Below are 22,539 nucleotides of genomic sequence, written 5' to 3'. Positions count from 1 at the left end.
AGAATCAAATCCACAATAGAAGTGAAATTTCACAGAGAAACTAAGATGTTTACTTTACAATTTTGAGTCTAGTAACCTGTGATGATCTTCATGATTTTTAAGGACACTCTTCAGGTATTTCCTTTACCTGTGAGTATTAATACAAGTATTATAACTTTACAATCTATAAACTGTTTTCATTTGCAACTCATTTGATCCTTATAACAATTCAGAAGATTATCTCTCCCATTTGGCAATGAGGAAGTTGAAGTCCTGGAATCTTAAACAATGTACTCCTGCTAGAACAAGTCCACTACCACGGGTCTAATTGCAAGTCAGCCTCTCAATCGACACCACAGCCAGCAGAGCACATCCCCAGCTTCTGTTCTCCGTTCCCGTATTTTAACTAGAATAAAAGCAACATGGCAAAAAAATATACCCTTTGCCTAACTTGTTTATATCTTTTGATGACTAACCTTGAATTAGTAGAAAATAGAACCAATGGATTTCAAGATAAAAGACCTCTTGAAGTACTAAATAGTCAAGCAGATGCTTCCCCCTCCACTGGACCAGGTGGTGCTGGTGAAGAGTGTGGGGCTTATCTGCTTATCATAGCCCTGTGCTGAACTCATTCACAATTGTGGAGGGAAACTGATCCTCCTTCTTTTTATCTGAAAGCACCACAAAGTCCTATTTGGTTTGCAAAGTTAAGTAAGTAATCTAGTTCCAAATTAAATTTCTATGTTACTTCTTGGTTCTTGCTGAAGCACCTTTCAATTCCAGTTCCTTAATCACATTCTCAAACACCACATAAATGTAGAAAACAAAACAACCCCTACTACAAAACTCCCCAAAGCCTATTACATCTCATGGCTTATTTACTTCTGTTCTATAAAATAGTGTGTCAAAATTCTGAATTTCCCTGAGAAGGAAAGATGTATTGGTTTTGTTTTCTAGTCTAGAAGAGGAGTTGAGATGTCAGTAGAAAAGTGCATCTCTCCATCACCAGCCAAAGCTAATCAAGGAAAAATGTCTGCGGGCAGCATACACATTAATCTCCAGCGGGATCACGGGGCTGTTATGAGGTGTAACTAATCCTGTCATTGTGACTCATTTCAGTCTGTAATAACATGCTCCGCAGTGACATCAGTGGTTGTAGGAGATGGATGTTATGTGAAGGAAAAAGTCCTGTTCAGCAGAAATACCTGCAAGCCTGTGTGTGACATAGTGACGCTTTGCAGTGAACGCAGCTACTGTTCTTCCACAACAGTACATTTGCCGAAACCTCTCACAGCTGTTTCTGAAGCTGTCGCAAGCAGTCATCATGGGGCGATTTCTGACCCTCACATTGTTATAACAACTTACTTCTCAAAAGTGACCTCTGTCAAGATGCTTGGCAATTGTCTCTTCAGGTCTCCTTTGGTGCTGAGTCCAGATGCTCAGAAGATTTAGAAAAAGTATCTGGAAGTGTTAAGTCAGATCCTTCACAAACCTTAGTTTCCAGAACAGGTTCTGCCAACATTTTCCCTACAGAAGGAAAGGTGTGCTGTGATCGCTTGATGAGTAGAATGCATAATACCCATTCATTCTAATTTGTCAGTCAGCTACCCACCAGCAGATAACTGGCAGAATGGAAGGAGCAACATGGCCGACCCCGACAGAAAGGCCTTCCCGCTGGCCTGGGCCCCACTGCTCTGTGCCTGCTGGGAGCACAGTGTCTCTGGGCTTTGAACAAGAGGATACCACTGTTTCAGGACCCTCTCTGCTTTGCAATTGTATAACTGTTTTTAAAAATTACTATTCAAAAACCTTTTTCATGCTTCTTTTCTGCCAAATTGGAAATTCTTTAAGAGGTAAGAACTGAAGGTATCATTTTTTAAAACTTACTTTTAAGTTTTAAATTTTAAAAGTATCTCTTAAATTTCTAAAGTTTTAAAGTAAAATAACAGAAATGACAAATAACATGCATTTTAGAAGAAGCAAGTTAGATGTATGTACCATGTACCTGGTTGGCACTAATTACTGGCACTGAAAACAAGGATTTACTCAGAATTTCCTGGTAACCAAAGCAAAAGGAGAAATAATATACTATATTTCAATTTCCAATTTTATTTCAATGGCCCTGCATCATTTTTCTAGAGAAATACTCTTAGACTGATATATACCCTGATGTTGATTGAAACACTTCCAAAAGAACACTGATATGTACTAGAGAAATAAAATTTTGTAAGAGGAAAGCCAACTTGTGTAAGGAGTTTGTATGTCTATTAATCAAAACAATAAACATTTACATGCTGGCATGTGCTCTGCTTTCTTTCCTCAATGGTAGGTAAATACTATTACTATATTTTTAATTAATGTCTGTAATTTTATTTTCTAGAATGACAAATCCCCAGGGAGATCTGCAAGTCGGTCAAGTAACATTTCAAAAGTAAGTGAATTATATTCTTCTTGTTTATTGATGTCCATATATTATGAGTTCAAATTAATATTCTATGTTTACCTTGTAATTGTTATCTGTGAGCAATACACAAATATGAGTTGGTAATGGTTATAACCATTTTAAACTTTTAATGTAATAAAAGGACACAGTTTTGCACAACAAAATTAGATATTTTTTCTTATTCAGTGCTGTATGCAAAAGATAATTTGCTACTTTCAGGATGTCATGCCAAGTATGTTTTTTCTCTCCCTTCAAGCAGCGTAGAACTGCCACATGCTGAAGTTGAAATTGTATCAACATTCATGGTACAATTTCCATGAATTCAGTTTTTCCAGGAGTTTGGGTTCAACTCTGTGGAATTTAACCAGGACTGATTTCAGAAATTAATTTAAGACATAAGTTTGATCACATTTACTTTAAAGCATCAGTGGGTGAATAAAACAAAATATTCCCTAGTCTTGTGGAAAAATCCAAGCAAGACACCAGAGTGTTGAAAAGATTTTGTTATGGGAGAGACACTCTAGGCTTTTTTTTTGCCTAGAAAACAAAAATCAAGAGCTATTCTCTTGAATGAACCACTACTATGTGATGTACAGACTTGGTGCATAGGGAGTGGAAAGTCATTTAGAGCCATTTATCAAATTGGAAAATGATGACTGCCAAAAACATAATTCGGACAAAGATGGATTTACCATGAAAAGAACTTTCATTACAGGGACCCTCAATTGCCAGCACCCTCTCACAGCCCTGAACTTAGTTTTGTATATGTAATTTTATATTATTTTCCTCTAAGAAGACATCCCCAAAACAAATAAACTGTAGGCACTACAGAACATAGATCTATTTTGAATTTAAGGAGGTTTTCACTTTGGTTTGTTTTCAGAAACAAAGAACTTTATCACACATTGAAAAACAGCAATAGCCCAAGAATACCATCATTTCCTTCAACTAGTTTGGGGAAGCCAGTTGCTGTGAGACAATGCCAGGACGGTCAGGTCACATCTGCAAACACACTGGGTTGGTTACAGGAGTGGAAACCTGAGTGGAAACCAAACAGGACTTTGTGGTGCTTTCAGATAAAAACAAGGAAACCCCAATTTTAAAAATACACAGTAAGCATGCCTGTGCACTATTTCACATGAGTTCATATCTCTGTGTTGCCATGCAAACATCCTTAAAAAGATAGTCCAGAAAAAAAGCAGTGAATTTTTCTGTTTACAAAATGTAAGAGACCAAAAAAAGAATTATATCTTTATACTTGATTCTGGACATTTATAATTATATTCAAATCTGGGTAACTTCATAGATACTGGAGAGGCAATATGTCCTAGTGGTTAAGAGTATACTAACTTTGGAGAGGGGATCTGAAGGTAAGTTGTTCCTCTGTCACTTCCTATGTGACCCTGACACATTCATTTAACTCCCTGAGATACAGTTGCTTCGTTTGTGACATGAGGGTGATGATATCCATCACCTGAAGGTTGCCTAAAGTAGTTTTAAATTAAAAGAATACCTTTTAATTTCATTTGGGGCACATTATAAAGAGCTTTGCCTGCAACTGTAGAACAATGTCATCTTTCTGAACGTGAATGTTAATGTTGAGCTAGAAACTTGTAAACAGTACTGACAACTCCTTTGTCATACAATATATGGTTTCATGATCCAGGGTGAAATTTATATCTGCATTTCCAAGCTGCTGTTTGAGTTAGACATAATGCAGCTTGTTTGTAACTTTTAGCCTTTTAACTTATTCTTTAAGAAATAAAAAATTCAGGAGTGTAGTTACCCTCCTATGATTCTTCTTCCAGGCTCTGATACGTCTTAATTGCATCCCTGTGTGAGGCAATTCATGATAAAAATGCATTACATTCAGAGAGAGAGACTCAAAGCTCTCTCTCATTGTATTATAGCAAAACTCAACTATCACACACCCATAGGGATAAAAAGATTTCAGTGTGCATAACCGTATTTTATTTAAGCCAATATACCTTCCCTTTTATATATGTTAGAGTGGCAGTCACAGTGCTAAATACATTGTTCAGTCTTCATTAGTTTTCATGAATTGCTAAGTGATAAACTCTTCATTAAGACTACATAAATGTGAAATATGAAATGGTAAAATCTAGCAATATTTGAGTCCTTTAACTTTTATTAATTGATTGATGGATGATTGTTTTTTATTGAAGTATAGTTGATATACCATATTATATTGGTTTCAAGTATACAACATAGTGATTCCACAGTTATATGTATTATTAAATCCTTACCCCAACTGGTGTAGTACTATCTGTCAACATATATGTTACAGAACTATTGACTATATTCCCTATGCTACACTTCATCCCTGTGACTAATTGATATTATGATTGAGATTGTGTGCCTCTTCATCCACTTCACCTATTTCACCTGCCCACCCCAATCCCTCCCCCATGGTAACCACCAGTCACTTCTCAGTGTCTATGAGTCTATTGCTATTCAATCATTTTGTTCTGTTTTTTTTTAGATTCCACATGTAAGTGAAATCATATGGTATTTGTCTTTCTCTACCAAGTTTATTTCACTTAGTGTAATATTCTCCAGGTCCATCCATGTTGTTACAAATGGCAGGATTTCTTTCTTTTTTATGGCTAAATAATGTTCCACTGTGTATATGAATCACATCTTTATCCATTTATCTGTTGATGGATGCTTTGGTTGCTTCCAAATCTTGGCTATTGTAACTAATGTGGCAATAAACACAGAAGTACATGTATCTTTATGAATAAGGGATTTTTATTTCTTCGGGCAAATTCTGAGAAGTGGAGTTACTGGGTCATATGGAATTTCTATTTTTAGTTTTTGAGCAACCTCCATACTGATTTCCATAGAGGCTGCACCAATTACATTGCCACCAATAGACCAAGAAGGTTCCCTTTTCTCCACATCCTTGCCAACTCTTGTTATTTCTTGTCTTTGAGTCCTTTAACTTCTAGTGGTGGAGAAGAAAACATTAAAGTGGAACAGATTTTTTTTCTCTAATTTTGTCAAAATAATTTTATGTCAAAAAATAACTGAGCTTTTCAAGGATGTGTTAACAGAGTAATTAAGAACATGGATTGCAGAGGAACTACTTAGGAGGATTATTTAACTTCTTTAGTAACTCTACCAAAAAAAAGAATATCCAACAATATCTACCTCTTGGATTGGTGTTTAGAACAGTGCCTAGCACAGTATAAGTATTAGCTATTCTTATTATGGGATCTTAATATTTATATCTTAGTGACAACACTTTAAGTGCTCAGTAAATGTTTTCATAAGCAAGTGAATTTGAAACATGGGTTATAATACATGCATTGTGTTCTGAGTGGAATAGGAATAGTAGACTGGACAGGAATAAGTAAGATTTTAGGATTAAGTGAAATGTTAGTGATATAAGATCATTCTGTTGAAAAAAAATTACTGCATGTTCCTGTTTCCTAAAAAAGTATATATATTAACATAATAAATTATCTTAAGTCAGTTGCAGTTTATTCACAATGGGTGTCTTCATTAACTTCTATCAAGTTTGTGCCATCCCTGGTCCTTTAATAAAGGAAAATCACAGATAATAGAGAGAACTCCATCCAGAATAGGATAACAGAACTGTCCTTCATATACTGTTGAGTCTCCTTTCCTGCCTACTTCTTATAGTTCCTTACCAAATCAGCAGGTCTTCTAATCATCAGTATTAGTGGACTATCTCCCATCAGCATCCTTATTCTATGGTGGAAATGATGGAGCAATTTAAAAAAAGCCTTCCAATATCTCAGTGAGCTTTCAGTGAAGGACTTCAGATATTTTATATATATATATATATAATTTATTTATTTATTTATATAAATGTATATAAATTGAGTAAAACTATAACACTGTGTGAAGAATAGATTAACAGAGCAGGCCTGAGACTTATCTGTAGGAAGTCCTGCTGCCAGGCTGACCCTTGGCTGGCATCTGGGAACTTGGAGAGGAGCAGCACCCTAACTGATAAGAATGGTGCACTGCACCTAAACTGTGCAATCACGTGTGGCTGATCCTGAATGCTTGCTTTCCTTATGAGGGCCTGTAGTTTTGGTACATGCTAGACAAAGTATGCCTACATGACCAACCCCTGGTAAAAACTCTAGGCACTGAATCTCTAATAAGTTTCCCTGGTAGACAGCACTTCACATCTGTTGTCACAGCACACTGCTGTAGGAGTCAGGTGTATCCTGTATGACTCCACTTGGAGTACACTTCAGGAAGTCTAGAAGTTTGCTCCTGATTTCCTCTGAATTTCACTGCATGTACCTTTTCCTGTTGTTGATTTTGCTTTGTATCCTTTCACTGTAATAAATCATAGCCATGAGTATGACTATAGGCTCAGTCCTGTGAGCTGTCCTAGAAATGCGCTGAACCTGGGCATGGTCTTGGTTAACCCTGGGGCACTAGCCAAGAAAGGCATAGAGAAAAGGCTATGGGATTTCAGAGAATGATCACTTTCATTTGGTGAGGACAAGATAGCATCAGAGAATGTTCTTAGAAAAATGGTGTATAAATAAGGACTTAAAGAGCAGGTAGAAGGCTGGGGCGGAAGATGGTGGCATGAGTAGAGCAGCAGAAATCCCCTCCCAAAACCACATATATCTATGAAAATATAACAAAGACAACCCTTCCTAGAATAAAGACCAGAGGACACAGGACAATATCCAGACCACATCCGCACCTGAGAGAACACAGCGCCTCGCGAAGGGGGTAAGATACAAGCCCCGGCCCGGCAGGAGCCGAGCACCCATTCCCCCAACTCGCGGTGGGAGAAGAATAGGCAGAGCAGAAGGGAGACGGAGCACAGGACTGCTGAACACCCAGCCCCAGCCATCCGGGCCAGAGTGGAGGGCCCTGGATACTAGGAAAGCAGGGCAGCAATAACAGTGAGGGGGCACCGGAGGCCAGGCGCCAGAGGACATAAGAAAAGCGAGCGACCAAAATTTTTTTTTTTTCCTGTTTTGTTTTGGCGAGCGCTTTTTGGAAGTCTTAAAGGGATAGGGACCCCAATAATAGGGACACAGGGCAGCAAGAACGGTGAGAAGATGCCTGAGGCTGGCGCCAGAGAATAAAGAAAAACTAGCGGACACCTTTTTTTTTAATTAAAAAAAAATTTTTTTTTTAATTAAATTTTTTTTTTTTTGTGGTCGTTGTTTTGTTTTGGCGGGTGGTTTTTGGAAGTCTTAAAGGGGCAGGGCGGGACACTTAATCCAGAGGTAGGGAATCCGGGGATATCTGGGCACCCTAACCCCTGGGCTGCAGGGAGCAGGGAGGCCCCTTACGGAGATAAATAGCCTCCCAGCCGCTCCTGCTCCAACGTGACTCCACCACTTTGGAGTAGCTGCCCGAGCCAGGCCACGCCCACAGCAACAGCGGAGATTAACTCCATAGCAGCCGGGCAGGAAGCAGAAACCCAGTCTGCGTGCAGCTACCCAGCACAAGCCACTAGAGGTCGCTGTTCTCCCAGGAGAGGAGGGCCACAAACCAACAAGAAAGGAAGTCCTTCCAGCCGTCACTCGTCCCAGCTCTGCAAACTATTCCTATCACCATGAAAAGGAAAAGCTACAGGCAGACAAAGATCACAGAGACAACACCAGAGAAGGAGACAAACCTAACCAGTCTTCCTGATAAAGAATTCAAAATAAGAATCATAAACATGCTGACAGAGATGCAGAGGAATACACAAGAGAAATGGGATGAAGTCCGGAGGGAGATCACAGATGCCAGAAAGGAGATTGCAGAAATGAAACAAACTCTGGAAGGGTTTATAAGAAGAATGGATAGGATGCAAGAGGCCATTGATGGAAGTGAAACCAGAGAACAGGAATGCATAGAAGCTGACATAGAGAGAGATAAAAGGATCTCCAGGAATGAAACAATATTAAGAGAACTGTGTGACCAATCCAAAAGTAACAATATCCGTATTATAGGGGTTCCAGAAGAAGAGAGAGGAAAAGAGATGGAAAGTATCTTAGAAGAAATAATTGCTGAAAACTTCCCCACACTGGGGGAGGAAGTAATCGAACAGACCACGGAAATACACAGAACCCCCAACAGAAAGGATCCAAGAGGACAACACCAAGACACATAATAATTAAACTGGCAAAGATCAAGGACAAGGAAAGAGTGTTAAAGGCAGCTAGAGAGAAAAAGGTCACCTATAAAGGAAAACCCATCAGGCTAACATCAGACTTCTCGACAGAAACCCTACAGGCCAGAAGAGAATGGCATGATATATTTAATACAATGAAACAGAAGGGCCTTGAACCAAGGATACTGTATCCACCACGACTATCATTCAAATATGACGGTGGGATTAAACAATTCCCAGATAAACAAAAGCTGAGAGAATTTGCTTCCCACAAACCACCTCTACAGAACATCTTAAAGGGACTGCTCTAGATGGGAGCACGCCTAAAAGAGCACAGCACAAAACACCCAACATATGAAGAATGGAGGAGGAGGAATAAGAAGGGAGAGAAGAAAAGAATCTCCAGACAGTGTATATAACAGCTCAAAAAGCGAGCTAAGTTAGGCAGTAAGACACTAAAGAGGCTAACGTTGAACCTTTGGTAACCACGGATGTAAAGCCTGCAATGGCAATAAGTATATATCTTTCAATAGTCACCCTAAATGTTAATGGGCTGAATGCACCAATCAAAAGACACACAGTAATAGAATGGATAAAAAAGCAAGACCCATCTACATGCTGCTTACAAGAAACTCACCTCAAACCCAAAGACATGTACAGACTAAAAGTCAAGGGATGGAAAAACATATTTCAAGCAAACAACAGCGAGAAGAAAGCAGGGGTTGCAGTACTAATATCAGACAAAATAGACTTCAAAACAAAGAAAGTAACAAGAGATAAAGAAGGACACTGCATAATGATAAAGGGCTCAGTCCAACAAGAGGATATAACCATTCTAAATGAATATGCACCCAACACAGGAGCACCAGCATATGTGAAACAAATACTAACAGAACTAAAGGGGGAAATAGACTGCAATGCATTCATTCTAGGAGACTTCAACACACCACTCACCGCAAAGGATAGATCCACTGGGCAGAAAATAAGTAAGGACACAGAAGCACTGAACAACACAGTAGAGCAGATGGACCTAATAGACATCTATAGAACTCTACATCCAAAAGCAACAGGATATACATTCTTCTCGAGTACACATGGAACATTATCCAGAATAGACCACATACTAGGCCACAAAAAGAGCCTCAGAAAATTCCAAAAGATTGAAATCCTACCGACCAACTTTTCAGACCACAAAGGCATAAAACTAGAAATAAACTGTACAAAGAAAGCAAAGAGGCTCACAAACACATGGAGGCTTAACAAGACGCTCCTAAATAATCAATGGATCAATGACCAAATCAAAATGGAGATCCAGCAATATATGGAAACAAATGACAACAACAACACTAAGCCCCAACTTCTGTGGGACGCAGCAAAAGAAGTCTTAAGAGGAAAGTATATAGCAATCCAAGCATATTTAAAAAAGGAAGAACAATCCCAAATGAATGGTCTAATGTCATAATTATCAAAATTGGAAAAAGAAGAACATATGAGGCTTAAGGTCAGCAGAAGGAGTGACATAATAAAGATCAGAGAAGAAATAAATAAAATTGAGAAGAATAAAACAATAGCAAAAATCAATGAAACCAAGAGCTGGTTCTTCGAGAAAATAAACAAAATAGATAAGCCTCTAGCCAGACTTACTAAGAAGAAAAGAGAGTCAACACAAATCAACAGAATCAGAAATGAGAAAGGAAAAATCACGACGGACCCCACAGAAATACAAAGAATTATTAGAGAATACTATGAAAACCTATATGCTAACAAACTGGGAAACCTAGGAGAAATGGACAACTTCCTAGAAAAATACAACCTTCCACGATTGACCCAGAAAGAAACAGAAAATCTAAACAGACCAATTACCAGCATCGAAATTGAAGCGGTAATCAAAAAACTACCCAAGAACAAAACCCACGGGCCAGATGGATTTACCTCGGAATTTTATCAGACATACAGGGAAGACATAATACCCATTCTCCTTAGAGTTTTCCAAAAAATAGAGAAGGAGGGGTACTCCCAAACTCATTCTATGAAGCTAACATCACCCTAATACCAAAACCAGGCAAAGACCCCACCAAAAAAGAAAACTACAAACCAATATCCCTGATGAACGTAGATGCAAAAATACTCAATAAAATATTAGCAAACCGAATTCAAAAATACATCAAAAGGATCATACACCGTGACCAAGTGGGATTCATCCCAGGGATGCAAGGATGGTACAACATTCGAAAGTCCATCAACATCATCCACCACATCAACAAAAAAAAAGACAAAAACCACATGATCATCTCCATAGATGCTGAAAAAGCATTTGACAAAGTTCAACATCCATTCATGATAAAAACTCTCAGCAAAATGGGAATAGAGGGCAAGTACCTCAACATAATAAAGGCCATCTATGAAAAACCCACAGCCAACATTACATTTAACAGCGAGAAGCTGAAAGCATTTCCTCTGAGATCGGGAACTAGACAGGGATGCCCACTCTCTCCACTGTTATTTAACATAGTACTGGAGGTCCTAGCCACGGCAATCAGACAATACAAGAAATATAGATTGGTAAAGAAGAAGTTAAACTGTCACTATTTGCAGATGAAATGATACTGTACATAAAAAACCCTAAAGACTCCACCCCAAAACTTCTAGAACTGATATCGGAATACAGCAAAGTTGCAGGATACAAAATCAACACACAGAAATCTGTGGCTTTCCTATACACTAAAAATGAACCAACAGAAAGAGAAATCAGGAAAACAACTCCATTCACAATTGCATCAAAAAAAATAAAATACCTAGGAACAAACCTAACCAAGGAAGTGAAAGACTTATACTCTGAAAACTACAAGTCACTCTTAAGAGAAATTAAAGGGGACACTAACAGATGGAAACTCATCCCATGCTCGTGGCTAGGAAGAATTAATATCGTCAAAATGGCCATCCTGCCCAAAGCAATATACAGATTTAATGCAATCCCTATGAAACTACCAGCAACATTCTTCAATGAACTGGATCAATTAATTCAAAAATTCATATGGAAACACCAAAGACCCCAAATAGCCAAAGCAATCCTGAGAAAGAGGAATAAAGTAGGGGGGATCTCACTCCCCAACTTCAAGCTCTACTATAAAGCCATAGTAATCAAGACAATTTGGTACTGGCACAAGAGCAGAGCCACAGACCAATGGAAAAGACTAGACAATCCAGACATTAACCCAGACATATATGGTCAATTAATACTTGATAAAGGAGCCATGGACATACAATGGCAAAATGACAGTCTCTTCAACAGATGGTGCTGGCAAAACTGGACAGCTACATGTAGGAGAATGAAACTGGACCATTGTCTAACCCCATATACAAAAGTAAACTCAAAATGGATCAAAGACCTGAATGTAAGTCATGAAACCATTAAACTCTTGGAAGAAAACATAGGCAAAAACCTCTTAGACATAAACATGAGTGACCTCTTCTTGAACATATCTCCCCGGGCAAGGAAAACAACAGCAAAAATGAACAAGTGGGACTATATTAAGCTGAAAAGCTTCTGTACAGCAAAAGACACCATCAATAGAACAAAAAGGAACCCTACAGTATGGGAGAATATATTTGAAAATGACACATCCGATAAAGGCTTGACGTCTAGAATATATAAAGAGCTCACACACCTCAACAAACAAAAACAAATAACCAAATTAAAAAATGGGCAGAGGAACTGAACAGACAGTTCTCCAAAAAAGAAATACAGATGGCCAACAGACACATGAAAAGATGCTCCACATCACTAATTATCAGAGAAATGCAAATTAAAATTACAATGAGGTATCACCTCACACCAGTAAGGATGGCTGCCATCCAAAAGACAGAGAACAACAAATGTTGGCAAGGCTGTGGAGAAAGGGGAACCCTCCTACAGTGCTGGTGGGAATGTAAGTTAGTTCAACCTTTGTGGAAAGCAGTATGGAGGTACATCAAAATGCTCAAAACAGACCTACCGTTTGACCCAGGAATTGCACTCCTAGGAATTTACCCTAAGAATGCAGCAATCAAGTATGAGAAAGATCAGTGCACCCTTATGTTTATCGCAGCACTATTTACAATAGCCAAGAATTGGATGCAACCTAAATGTCCATCGATAGATGAATGGATAAAGAAGAAGTGGTACATATACAAAATGGAATACTACTCAGCCATAAGAAAAGTGAAAATCCAACCATTTGCAGCAACATGGATGGAGCTGGAGGGTATTATGCTCAGTGAAACAAGCCAAGCAGAGAAAGAGAAATACCAAATGATTTCACTTATCTGTGGAATATAAGAACAAAGGAAAAACTGAAAGAACAAAACAGCAGCAGATTCACAGAACTCAAGAATGGACTAACAGGTACCATAGGGAAAGGGACTGGGAAGGATGGGTGGGTAGGGAGGGCTAAGGGGGGGGAGAAGTAGGGGGGTATTAGGATTAGCATGCATGGTGGGGTAGGAGAAAAGGGAGGGCTGTACAACACAGAGAAGGCAAGTAGTGATTCTATAACATTTTGCTATGCTGATGGACAGTGACTGTAAAGGGGTTTATAGGGGGTCCTGGTATAGGGGAGAGCCTAGTAAACATAATAGTTGTCATGTAAGTGTAGATTAGTGATACCAAAAAAAAAAATAGGGCAGTTCTTGTGTGGTAACCTCCAATGAGTTCTACACAAGACTATAAAGGGCATATAAAAGTGTAGGCAAAGGGTCTGTTTGCGTTTATACAGAGGATCAAAGCCTAATTGGGCTACCCCGAAAATGAACTAAGATATGATATGAAAAAGAACTTCCAACATCAGCACTCTCTGGAAGACTCATGCCAGAAGATGATCATCAAAAAACCCCAACAAAGATCCACGCACTGCTACAGCTGTAGATGCACTCATCCCACCAGTTCCTGGACTTGGATGGGAATGAGGAAGGAGATATCTAAGCTGGCCTGTGCGTACAGTAAAACAACAAATTTGACTGGATCTATACTGTTGGAACTCAATCAAGAATTCGGAGAAGTGCAAATTGTAGCGCTCCAAAATCTTACAACTACAGACTATTTACTGTTAAAAGAACATAAGGGATGTGAACATTTTCCAGGAATGGGTTGTTTTAATTTGTCTGATTTCTCTCAGACTGTTCAAGTTCAGTTGGACAATATCCACCCTATCATAGATAAGTTTTCACAAATGCCTAAGGTGCCTAACTGGTTTTCTTGGTTTCACTGGAGATGGCTGGTAATTACAGGTATGCTTTGGTTATGTAACTATACTCCTATTATGTTAATGTGTGTGCGCAATTTAAGTAGTAGCTTAAAACCTATACATGCTGAAGTTACTCTACAAGAAGATAGGTCAAAGAAATAATCAATCTTCCCATGTTTTCTTCTGCCTGCTACTTCTATAGCTTTTCTTCTTCCTTCCTAATTACAACCCTTAAATAGAATTCGTGCCTCATATCAAATTTACCGAGTATCATAATTCTTCCAAGTGGTAAAGATACCTCAAGACAAATGCTGGGCAAAGAAGCCACAGGGCATAAATATGCAAGGAAATAAAAAGCTAACCATTTCAAACAATAAGGCTTCTCTCTCACTTACCAACTTTACATTTCCCTGTATGGCCCCGGAAGATGACTGGTTAGCCAGAGACGGGTAAGATTCCTCAAGGGAGGAACAACCTAAGACAGGCACAGTCGCAGGGGAGTCATCAGGTGAGAAATTGGGGATCATCAGAGGTGAGGCTTAGAACCTCACCCCCCTGTTCTGAGAGAAATCTTCTGCATACGTGGATGTTTTATTGCCCTTGTCTAGCTTGGATTAACACATAGTCTACAGGCACACACCTGATCATCTACATTTGCTCTCTTACAGCACTAAACTATGTTTTCTACCTTTATCTTGTATCTACCTACCACTTCAGCATTTTATTAAAAATCATAATAATAAAGAGAGAAATGTGGTATCCACATATAAATCAAGTATGAAAACCAAATGAGTATTCATATTTGAACCGACTGTTTAGAGTTCATAATGCATGAGCAAAACCGAAAGTTTCTGTGATGACTGCCCTTGTACTGTTCACTATGTAACTTATTCATTATGTAAGAATTTGTTCTCCATGTAAGAACTTGTTTATTATGCCTCAGAAGATTGGAGACTGACGAAAATTAGCCTTGGGGTGGATTAATGATTGTGCACTGAGCATTGACTCCCCTATACAGAATTTTATTGTTGTTAACAACCATTTGATCAATAAATATGAGAGATGCCCTCACACACAAAAAAAATACACAGTTCCAATGGTAAAATAATAAGTAACCGGGATGTAATGAATATAGTCAAGATATTGTAACAGCTTGGTATGGTGATAGCTGGTACCTAGAATTGTCAGGTATATAAATGTTGAATCACTATGTTGTACACCTGAAACTAATGTAATGTAATACTGTGTGTCAACTACCCTTCAATAAAAAATAATTATCTACAAAAAAAAAAAAAAGAGCAGGTAAGACTTGATCAACAGACAGGTAGGTATGATTTAAGGGAAATAAGTGTAAGGCATGGGAGCTAGAAAAACATGGATTATAAGGAGAAAGGTACAGAGTTTTTCGGGGATTTTGAAATGGAACTTTGAATGATAGGATACATTGTTTTTAGTCTAGTCATGCAAGTGTTGTTTGGCTTGGAAATATAAGTATGGATCCCATCAAGATCCTTGAGACTTTTTTTAGTAAATATGTATGAAACTGAACATTATTTTTTTCCCCTTCAAGATTGTAATAAACATGATCTTGCTGTTTTGAATATGAAATATCCAAGCATAGGATAAATAACAAATACTGAATTGTTAATATTAAAAATTTTCTCTTTCCTATTTACCTCTGAATCTTTTCACCCTATGTTATTCAAATTCAACTGTACTTTGAATTTTCTGGTCATTTCAACTTTCAATTTTTTTTTTAACTTATATTTCCAGGGTGTTCTAGGACATATAAGATAGACTTGGGACTCTCTTTTTTATTATTCTCTTAAGATCTGTGTGCCTTACATATGTTAAAGCTGATCCAAAAGCTACAAGGAAGCCATGGAGGTAACAGCCATGTGAGGCTGTCGGAATATGTTCAGTGTGGCCACAGCAGCCTCCATTTATTGATCATTTTTATTTGAAAAGCTGCTTTTGATATTAGTGCTTGTTACTGCTTTTTAACATACATATGGCTCACAGATCGGTTCCTAAAGATGCAAAATTAGCCAAATTTGGCCTTTCTTTTATTTCTTCTAGGGTAAGGGATCATTATATTCAACAAGCAACAGTAGATTATGTATTTCACAAGGAAAATCTTTCAAAAGCAAACTGCCAAAAGGAAAGAAAGTCTTGTACTTTCAATTCAAATCAACACATATAATTTTCTTTCAAATAAAAAACTTCAGGCTTTTTGGTCTATGTGGGAAGCAGCTCACAAAATTTAATCTACTTATGAAAAGAAATTCAAAGGCCATTACATTAATAAAATGATATTTCAGTTAGTTTCTATCATTTCCTATTATATTCCCTAGATTTCATTTACTTGACAAAAGTTCATCTAAATTGTTCAGGTGGTCTTTACCTAGAAATATCATACATAATGTTAAGGTAAAGATGGTCTACCATATATAAAATATTACTCCTAAAGCTTTATCTTCTCTTGTCTGTGTACCCTGGTTTATTCCACAATAAATGAAGATATATGGCATAATCAATACAATTTATTCAACAAACATTTGTTTAGGGTTGTATTATATACAAGGCATTATATAAATCATAGCATTTTAAATAGATGTTTTCTTTTGATCATACATACTTTGATTTTACTTCTGTAAATAATCTCTCCATATTTTCCAGACTTTCCTTTAAGTTACCAGTGTATTTTCTCGCAAGGTCAAGGGGAAAGTGTTCCCAAATGTAAAATGTGTTGGGAATTTTTTCAGTTGAACCTGAGCCAAGCATTTACATCTCTGAACAGGTGTTTAATGTTCTGACTTACTGAGAGATCCATCCTGGTTTGCTTATACAAGGGACCCATAAATCAGCCATAGCCTCAGACTACATACTTTTAGAGGGTAAAGTTGATAGGTTGATGAAGTAAAATGACATATAGAATTAGGAAGCAACTAGAAATGAGGTGGACTAGTTTGGGAATTGTCCTAGAGCCTGAGTCAGGATCTGTTCTGAGACCAAAGTTGAGTAAATGAGTATAAATGTAGTTGAATTTGTAAAGGTAATGGTGGAAGATCAAGAAAGCTTGGGACCTTCTCATGTCCTGAGGCCTTTTCTTTACACACACTCACCCCTCAGGTGATCTCATCTGACCTAATGACTATACAGAATCAACACGCCAACTGTCAGTAGATACTTGTAGCACAGATTTCTGCCATGAATTCCAGACTCAAATATCACATTCAAATTTTCCATATAGATGTGTAATAGGAATCTGTGTCAGGCCAGGTCGCCCAGAGCAGCCTCTGGGAGGGGTGTCTGCGGTGACTCACTACAGGGTGTCCCTGGGAGGCCCTGAAGGAGCGGGGGACGGGGAGGGGAAGGGCAGGAGGGGGCGGGGAGGAGGTCGAGGAGTGCTCCGCTGACCCGGCGACGGGGCACTGCCATTTGGACGAGATCCCAGGTGCAGGAGCAGGACTCTCCTCCTCCTGCACCAGCCCCTCGCTGGCTTGGGGCCCCCTAGAGAGGGGAACTTCCGGGCACTTTGACTCTCTTCACGTGCAGGTAAAGGGCAGTTTTCCAAAGAGAATCACAGTTGCAAGACATTAGAAACAAATGTGCCCGGAAGCTGAAGGAGCCATGTGCTGAAGGGGTAGAAGGGGCCAGACTGGGGCGTCCTCAGAACCCTGGCAGCGTCCGCTATGGCCCTCCCACTGCACCACTAGGTCCATACCAGCTCCTTCCATCCTGTCATGGGTGTTTTCAGATGACTGGCCACAATTTCTGGGAGAAGAAAATCCAAAGACATGGATTAGTAGAGCAAACTTTTTCTGTTGGAGCTGCCGAAGCCTTAACCGAACCATTATGTCACCTAACAGATGGTGACGTATGTTGTTTTCAGTGCCCTTCTCCATTTGGGGCTTGACAGATGTCCCACTAATGGGTTTCAGCTCTGGGCAAGTTCATTATCTTCAACCACTCATTCAAGTATCCCTCATTCTCGGTTACCAGTTCTGTGTGACTAGCTGGCTCCCAATTACCATGCTCTTATCAGGCTGTGGTTGTAGTGATCAACCATTTGAAGTTAAACCTAGGTGTGGATAATGAAAAAATGCAATAGTGGGTGTTGCAAGTTTTTAAATATTTCTTGTTCCCTCTTTGTGTAACAACACCCTACCTCCTTATAATGGGTTAAGTCCAGCTGTTCAATGACTTGCTACTCTGCCTAACAGATGGTGACGTATGACATCAAGATCGTGAGGGAAAGCTTCAGTCGTGTAGCCAGCTGATGTCCATGGTTAGGCTTTCTAGAGCCAAGTAGCATGACAAGAGCTGCTTTCCAAACTATGAGAACTCAGCTGCAATAGCATGGCCTTGATTCAGATCACTGGAGTTTTCAGTGCAGTTCTCCATTTGGGGCTTGACAGATGTCTCACTAATGGGTTTCAGCTCTGGGCAAGTTCATTGTGGCTTCAGTGAGACTAAGAAATAACAAAAGAACATTCTTGGGGTGAAACACTTTATTCTCCTGGTACTAAGTCAAACACTAAAATCATGTCTGTATCCAGCAGCCTGCAGGTCCATAATCCACCTTCATCTCTACCTCCACCCAGAGCACTGCGCCGAGCTCTTTATATAGTGACTCAGTCAATAATAGCTTATTTCTTATGGGTGTAGAAGCATTAGTCTAGCAGTAGGCCAATTACATCATCAAATAGTTTAGGGTCAGGTGAGGATCCCAACCATAGAAACTTCCATTTTCCCCACAACAGAGAACCTGCTGTGCATTTTTATTTACCATGGTACCTATAATAGTATGGGATTTGCCACTTATTGTGGCTCTGGCATTGAGGTTGCTTGTATTGATACTGAAATTGCTGCAGAAACTTCTCTTATTTCAGGCCTCACTCAAAAATGGTAGCCTTCTAAGTCATATGACAAAGAGTCTGAGCATTATTCTGAACTGTGGTTTCTGCTGCCTCTGAAACCCAGAATCCTACCAAGTACTCTGGGTCTTTCTTAATAGTAACATAAGATGCAAAATGTGTCCTTCATTCTGAAGGGAATCTATTGACATGCACAATGAAATAGGACCCCTAAAATTTTCACTGATTTGGCCAGTGAATATTTGTAGGACTTTTCTCCTGCCCTCTGGAATACACATGTTTTAATAAGGCATTCAGACTACTGGCCTTTCCTGCTCATTAGATCTAAACAACAAGACATTATGAACACAATTGTCTGACTTTTGACAACTGACAATGAAGGTCACTGACATATCCCTAGAGCAGGACCAGGAACGTATACTGATATCCTTGCCAGGTGAATGCAAACTGCTTTTGGTCCTCATTTATGATGAATACTGAGAAGAACACATTACTGGGGCAATAGCTTCCTACCATATACAAGACATTGTGTTCATCTTCTCTAGTAATGATGTTACAAGCAGTACAGTGGCTGTACCTGGAGCTACTACTTGGTTACGTCCATCAGGGTCTCCTGTCATTTGCCTGACCCACCAGGTTCCTGCAGGGAACAGACTGAGAAATTAAATGATGATATGATAGAAGCAATCACCTTTATATCCTTTTAAGTCTATTTTTCACACAAGAGTCAAAATGATCCTTTTCAAATATAAGTCAGATAGTGTCTTGCTCCTGTTTAAACCCTCCAATGGTTTCCTCTATCACTGAGAGTAAAATATAAATCTTTACATTGTGCAAGGAGCCCTGATCTGGCCCTGCACTATCTCTCTAATAGTATTTCTTATCGCACTTCCTCCTAGTCACTCAACTCCAGACACACTGACCTCTTGGTGCTCCTCAAACATATGCTTCCACTTGGGCACAGCTCAGGATGTCCATGCTCCTGCTACTCAGTGCTCATTCCCCAGATGTCTGCATGATTAAATTCCTCGATTTTTTACATTTCTGTTTAGATACTACCTTATCAGTGAGAATCTGTCTCCTTTCCTGCTGCATTTTTCTTTAAGGATTGTGTTATAACCTGTAATGTATTATTTAATTTAAGCTGAGAACAAGAACTTTATTTCTTTGCTCAGTACTGCTTCCTCAGCATTTAGAAAAGTGACCAGCAAGTAATACATACTCAGTAAATATGTGTTAAATGAATGAACCTGTTTTGTTTTATTAGCTCTAGAATATATGTTCTTAACATGGACTCTGTGGATGCATGAAGCTGTGATCCTTGGACCAAATTTCATGATTGTTGTTGCCCCACCTGGATGTTCAATTCTAGCCACTTTCTTCCGACTCCTCTGAATGTTTTCAGTTAATTATCAGCTCCCTCCCTCTTCAGAGATTTTCCCTAAGTCAAGTGGTGGCCTTTTACCTGAGATACATAACATGTAAGTATTTTTAAAATAATCATTTAATACCCACCAAAGAGCATCTATTGCAGAAGAGCTACTAAATAGTCAGGTGGGAAGGATGGCTGCCCCATTCCCATGCGGGGATTCCTAAGTGAGGTAGCCATATGGCAGGAGACTATGCATAAGCACCAGTACCATGGTATTTCCCTTGGTACGGGTGACCTAGCTACTTCCAGTGATGAATGAACATGTGACCTGTCAGTAGCAAAGACTGATGCTCAGTCCCCCAGCTTAGTACTGTTTATCAAAAAGACCCACCAGCCACTTGACAGCAACTTAATTGCCTCAGATACGTTTTAATTTAGATCTGCCTGTCCTGTAGGGCTAGGGCTAGGGTGAGGTAAGTGAAGCAGTAGGCTCAGACACAAAATTTCAGAGGGCACCAAAAAACTTGGTAATGAAAATTAATTTCAATGCAACACTTTAAGAATCAAGTGTCATGCAAAAACTCCATGATAAATAAAATAATAAATTTTTAAATAAGAACAGGATCAGTGCTATATAAGGCCATATGCAGACAGAAGCAAAAGGAAAAATCTGTAATGCTGATTTTGTAGTTATTTAAATTTTTTATGTTTGTTCGTCAGGGATCTTTTTGCATTAATTTTGATTTTTAAGAAATATTACTATAAAATTTGTTTTCTCTTGATTTCTGAGGTTTTGATGTCCCCTTCCATGTGTGCCTGAGGTGAGGACCTTGTTGCCTCTTTCTAGCCCCACCCAGTGCCTCATGCAACAGCTCTGAGCCACCACCACCAGCCTGAGAACTTAGAGTGTCCAGTCTGCTAGCACGGGACTCTGCCTCACATCATCTCAGAACCAGGGGCTCATTTGATAGTGAAAAAAGTGTGGCAGTGGGTGTGTGGGCACCGTATCCATGGGACTCAGCACTTACCCTATCAGGCACATGCTGCCAACCTGATACAGCAATTACATAGCATTTTGAAGATGCATAAGAGGTAGAAGCTTAGAAAAGCCACCCTGGGAGAGAGGGCACAGTATGTTTTCTAAACTAACAGCCATTAAATCATGTTTTGCTTCTTAAAGGTAGAATTCTTGGATCCAGGAACTAAGGGGTAAAAACAAGAGTTACCTAATTCACCAGTTACCCTACTCCCAGTGATCTACCTGGGGAATTTATGCTTCCCACAGCCATCACTGTAGGCTCTGTGGGTATTTAAGTGCTGTTTCACAGAGGGCACACTTGTACCTGAGAGCACAGTAAGAGCCCCAGTAAACTTAAAGCATGGCCACTGCCTGGTCTCTTGGAGGTCCTCCTGCTAGTAGCCCAGTAAGTAAAGAAATCTGTTATCATTAAGTAGGAACAATTAACCCTTATCCTCCTGAGAAAGTTCTGCTACATAATGGTGACAGGGAGAAATATGTATTCCCTTCAAGTGTTTTATTAGGATATCTATTTCCCTTGCTCTGTTATGGCTATAAATAGGCAAGTATAGCAACCTCAGCCTGATCAGGGCACAGTAACTAAGGACTCAGATGCTTCAGGCAAGTTACCTAGGCCAGCAGAAGGGCTGGCAAAAGGTGTAAGGAATCTAGAAGGGATGTTCAGTGAGGGAAATGATGAGTATCAGTTATGACCTCTGGACAAAATGCAGCATTGAGGGCTCTATTTCATCCTACTGATCCTCCTCTTGTAAGCTTTTCCAGAAAGTGTAACCAATCTGAAACCTGGAGAAGCTATGTCAAGGTGGAATGAACTTGATGAGAATCGCAACTGGGTCTGGGTGGCCTAAGGAGTCATCTAGAGTGGATGCTGTTGATTCCCCTCCCAGGTCCCTCCCACAGGACAATGCCCCATCACCCGGCTGCCGTGAGTGTTAGCTGTAATAGCTCATGCTCCCTCTCCAGAGATCTGCCATTGGCCAAACAGGAACTTTCTCACTCAAAATGCTGTCTACTCCCCATCCCAGAAAGTCAGCTGTTGCCTGGCAGGAAAGGGGGCCCTGACTCCCTTGTCTCCAGGTGGAATTAACACTTGGTGCCATTTGTGTGGCAGAGCTTCTCTGTGAAATCTGCTGAAGCTCGTGCCCAGGTAAGATGACAATCTGGCTAACTCTGTAACTCCTGCTCTGCAACCTCCTCCCTCTGTCCACTTCTGAAAGTACTGCCTTTGTACCTCACTTGGAGAAAGATTCTTGTCCGAGGCTTTGCTTCCAGGGAATCTGACCTAAGCAGTTTAGAAACTTTTATAGCAATTTTATGTTCTTACAACCTCCAATCACATGCTAATCTTTAATCGTATTTTTCAAGAGTATTAGTTCATAAAGGATCAGGATCAGGAGGAGAGGCAGAGTACTTCACAGATAATTCAAGAAGCACTGCTCTGGGACATCCAGTATGTTTTATTTTTTTTTATTTT

At 39.4% G+C, this 22,539-nt stretch overlaps 1 protein-coding gene across 4 annotated transcripts in view; it reads left to right on the top strand.

The window, feature by feature from the left end:
* Positions 1-22,539, top strand: part of MARCHF1 (membrane associated ring-CH-type finger 1) — a 960,605-nt gene that overhangs the window by 782,253 nt on the left and 155,813 nt on the right. For all 4 annotated transcript variants that reach the window (XM_036892290.2, XM_057497157.1, XM_057497148.1 and 1 more), the window contains one exon: positions 2,360-2,410. In XM_036892290.2, the coding sequence (XP_036748185.1) occupies positions 2,360-2,410 (51 nt within the window). The remainder of the gene's footprint in view (positions 1-2,359; positions 2,411-22,539) is intronic.

Source organism: Manis pentadactyla, chromosome 1, assembly GCF_030020395.1.
Source record: "Manis pentadactyla isolate mManPen7 chromosome 1, mManPen7.hap1, whole genome shotgun sequence".
Taxonomy (NCBI): Eukaryota; Metazoa; Chordata; class Mammalia; order Pholidota; family Manidae; genus Manis; species Manis pentadactyla.
Note: the sequence above shows the minus strand (reverse complement) of the source record. Positions and strands in the feature narration are given on the sequence as shown.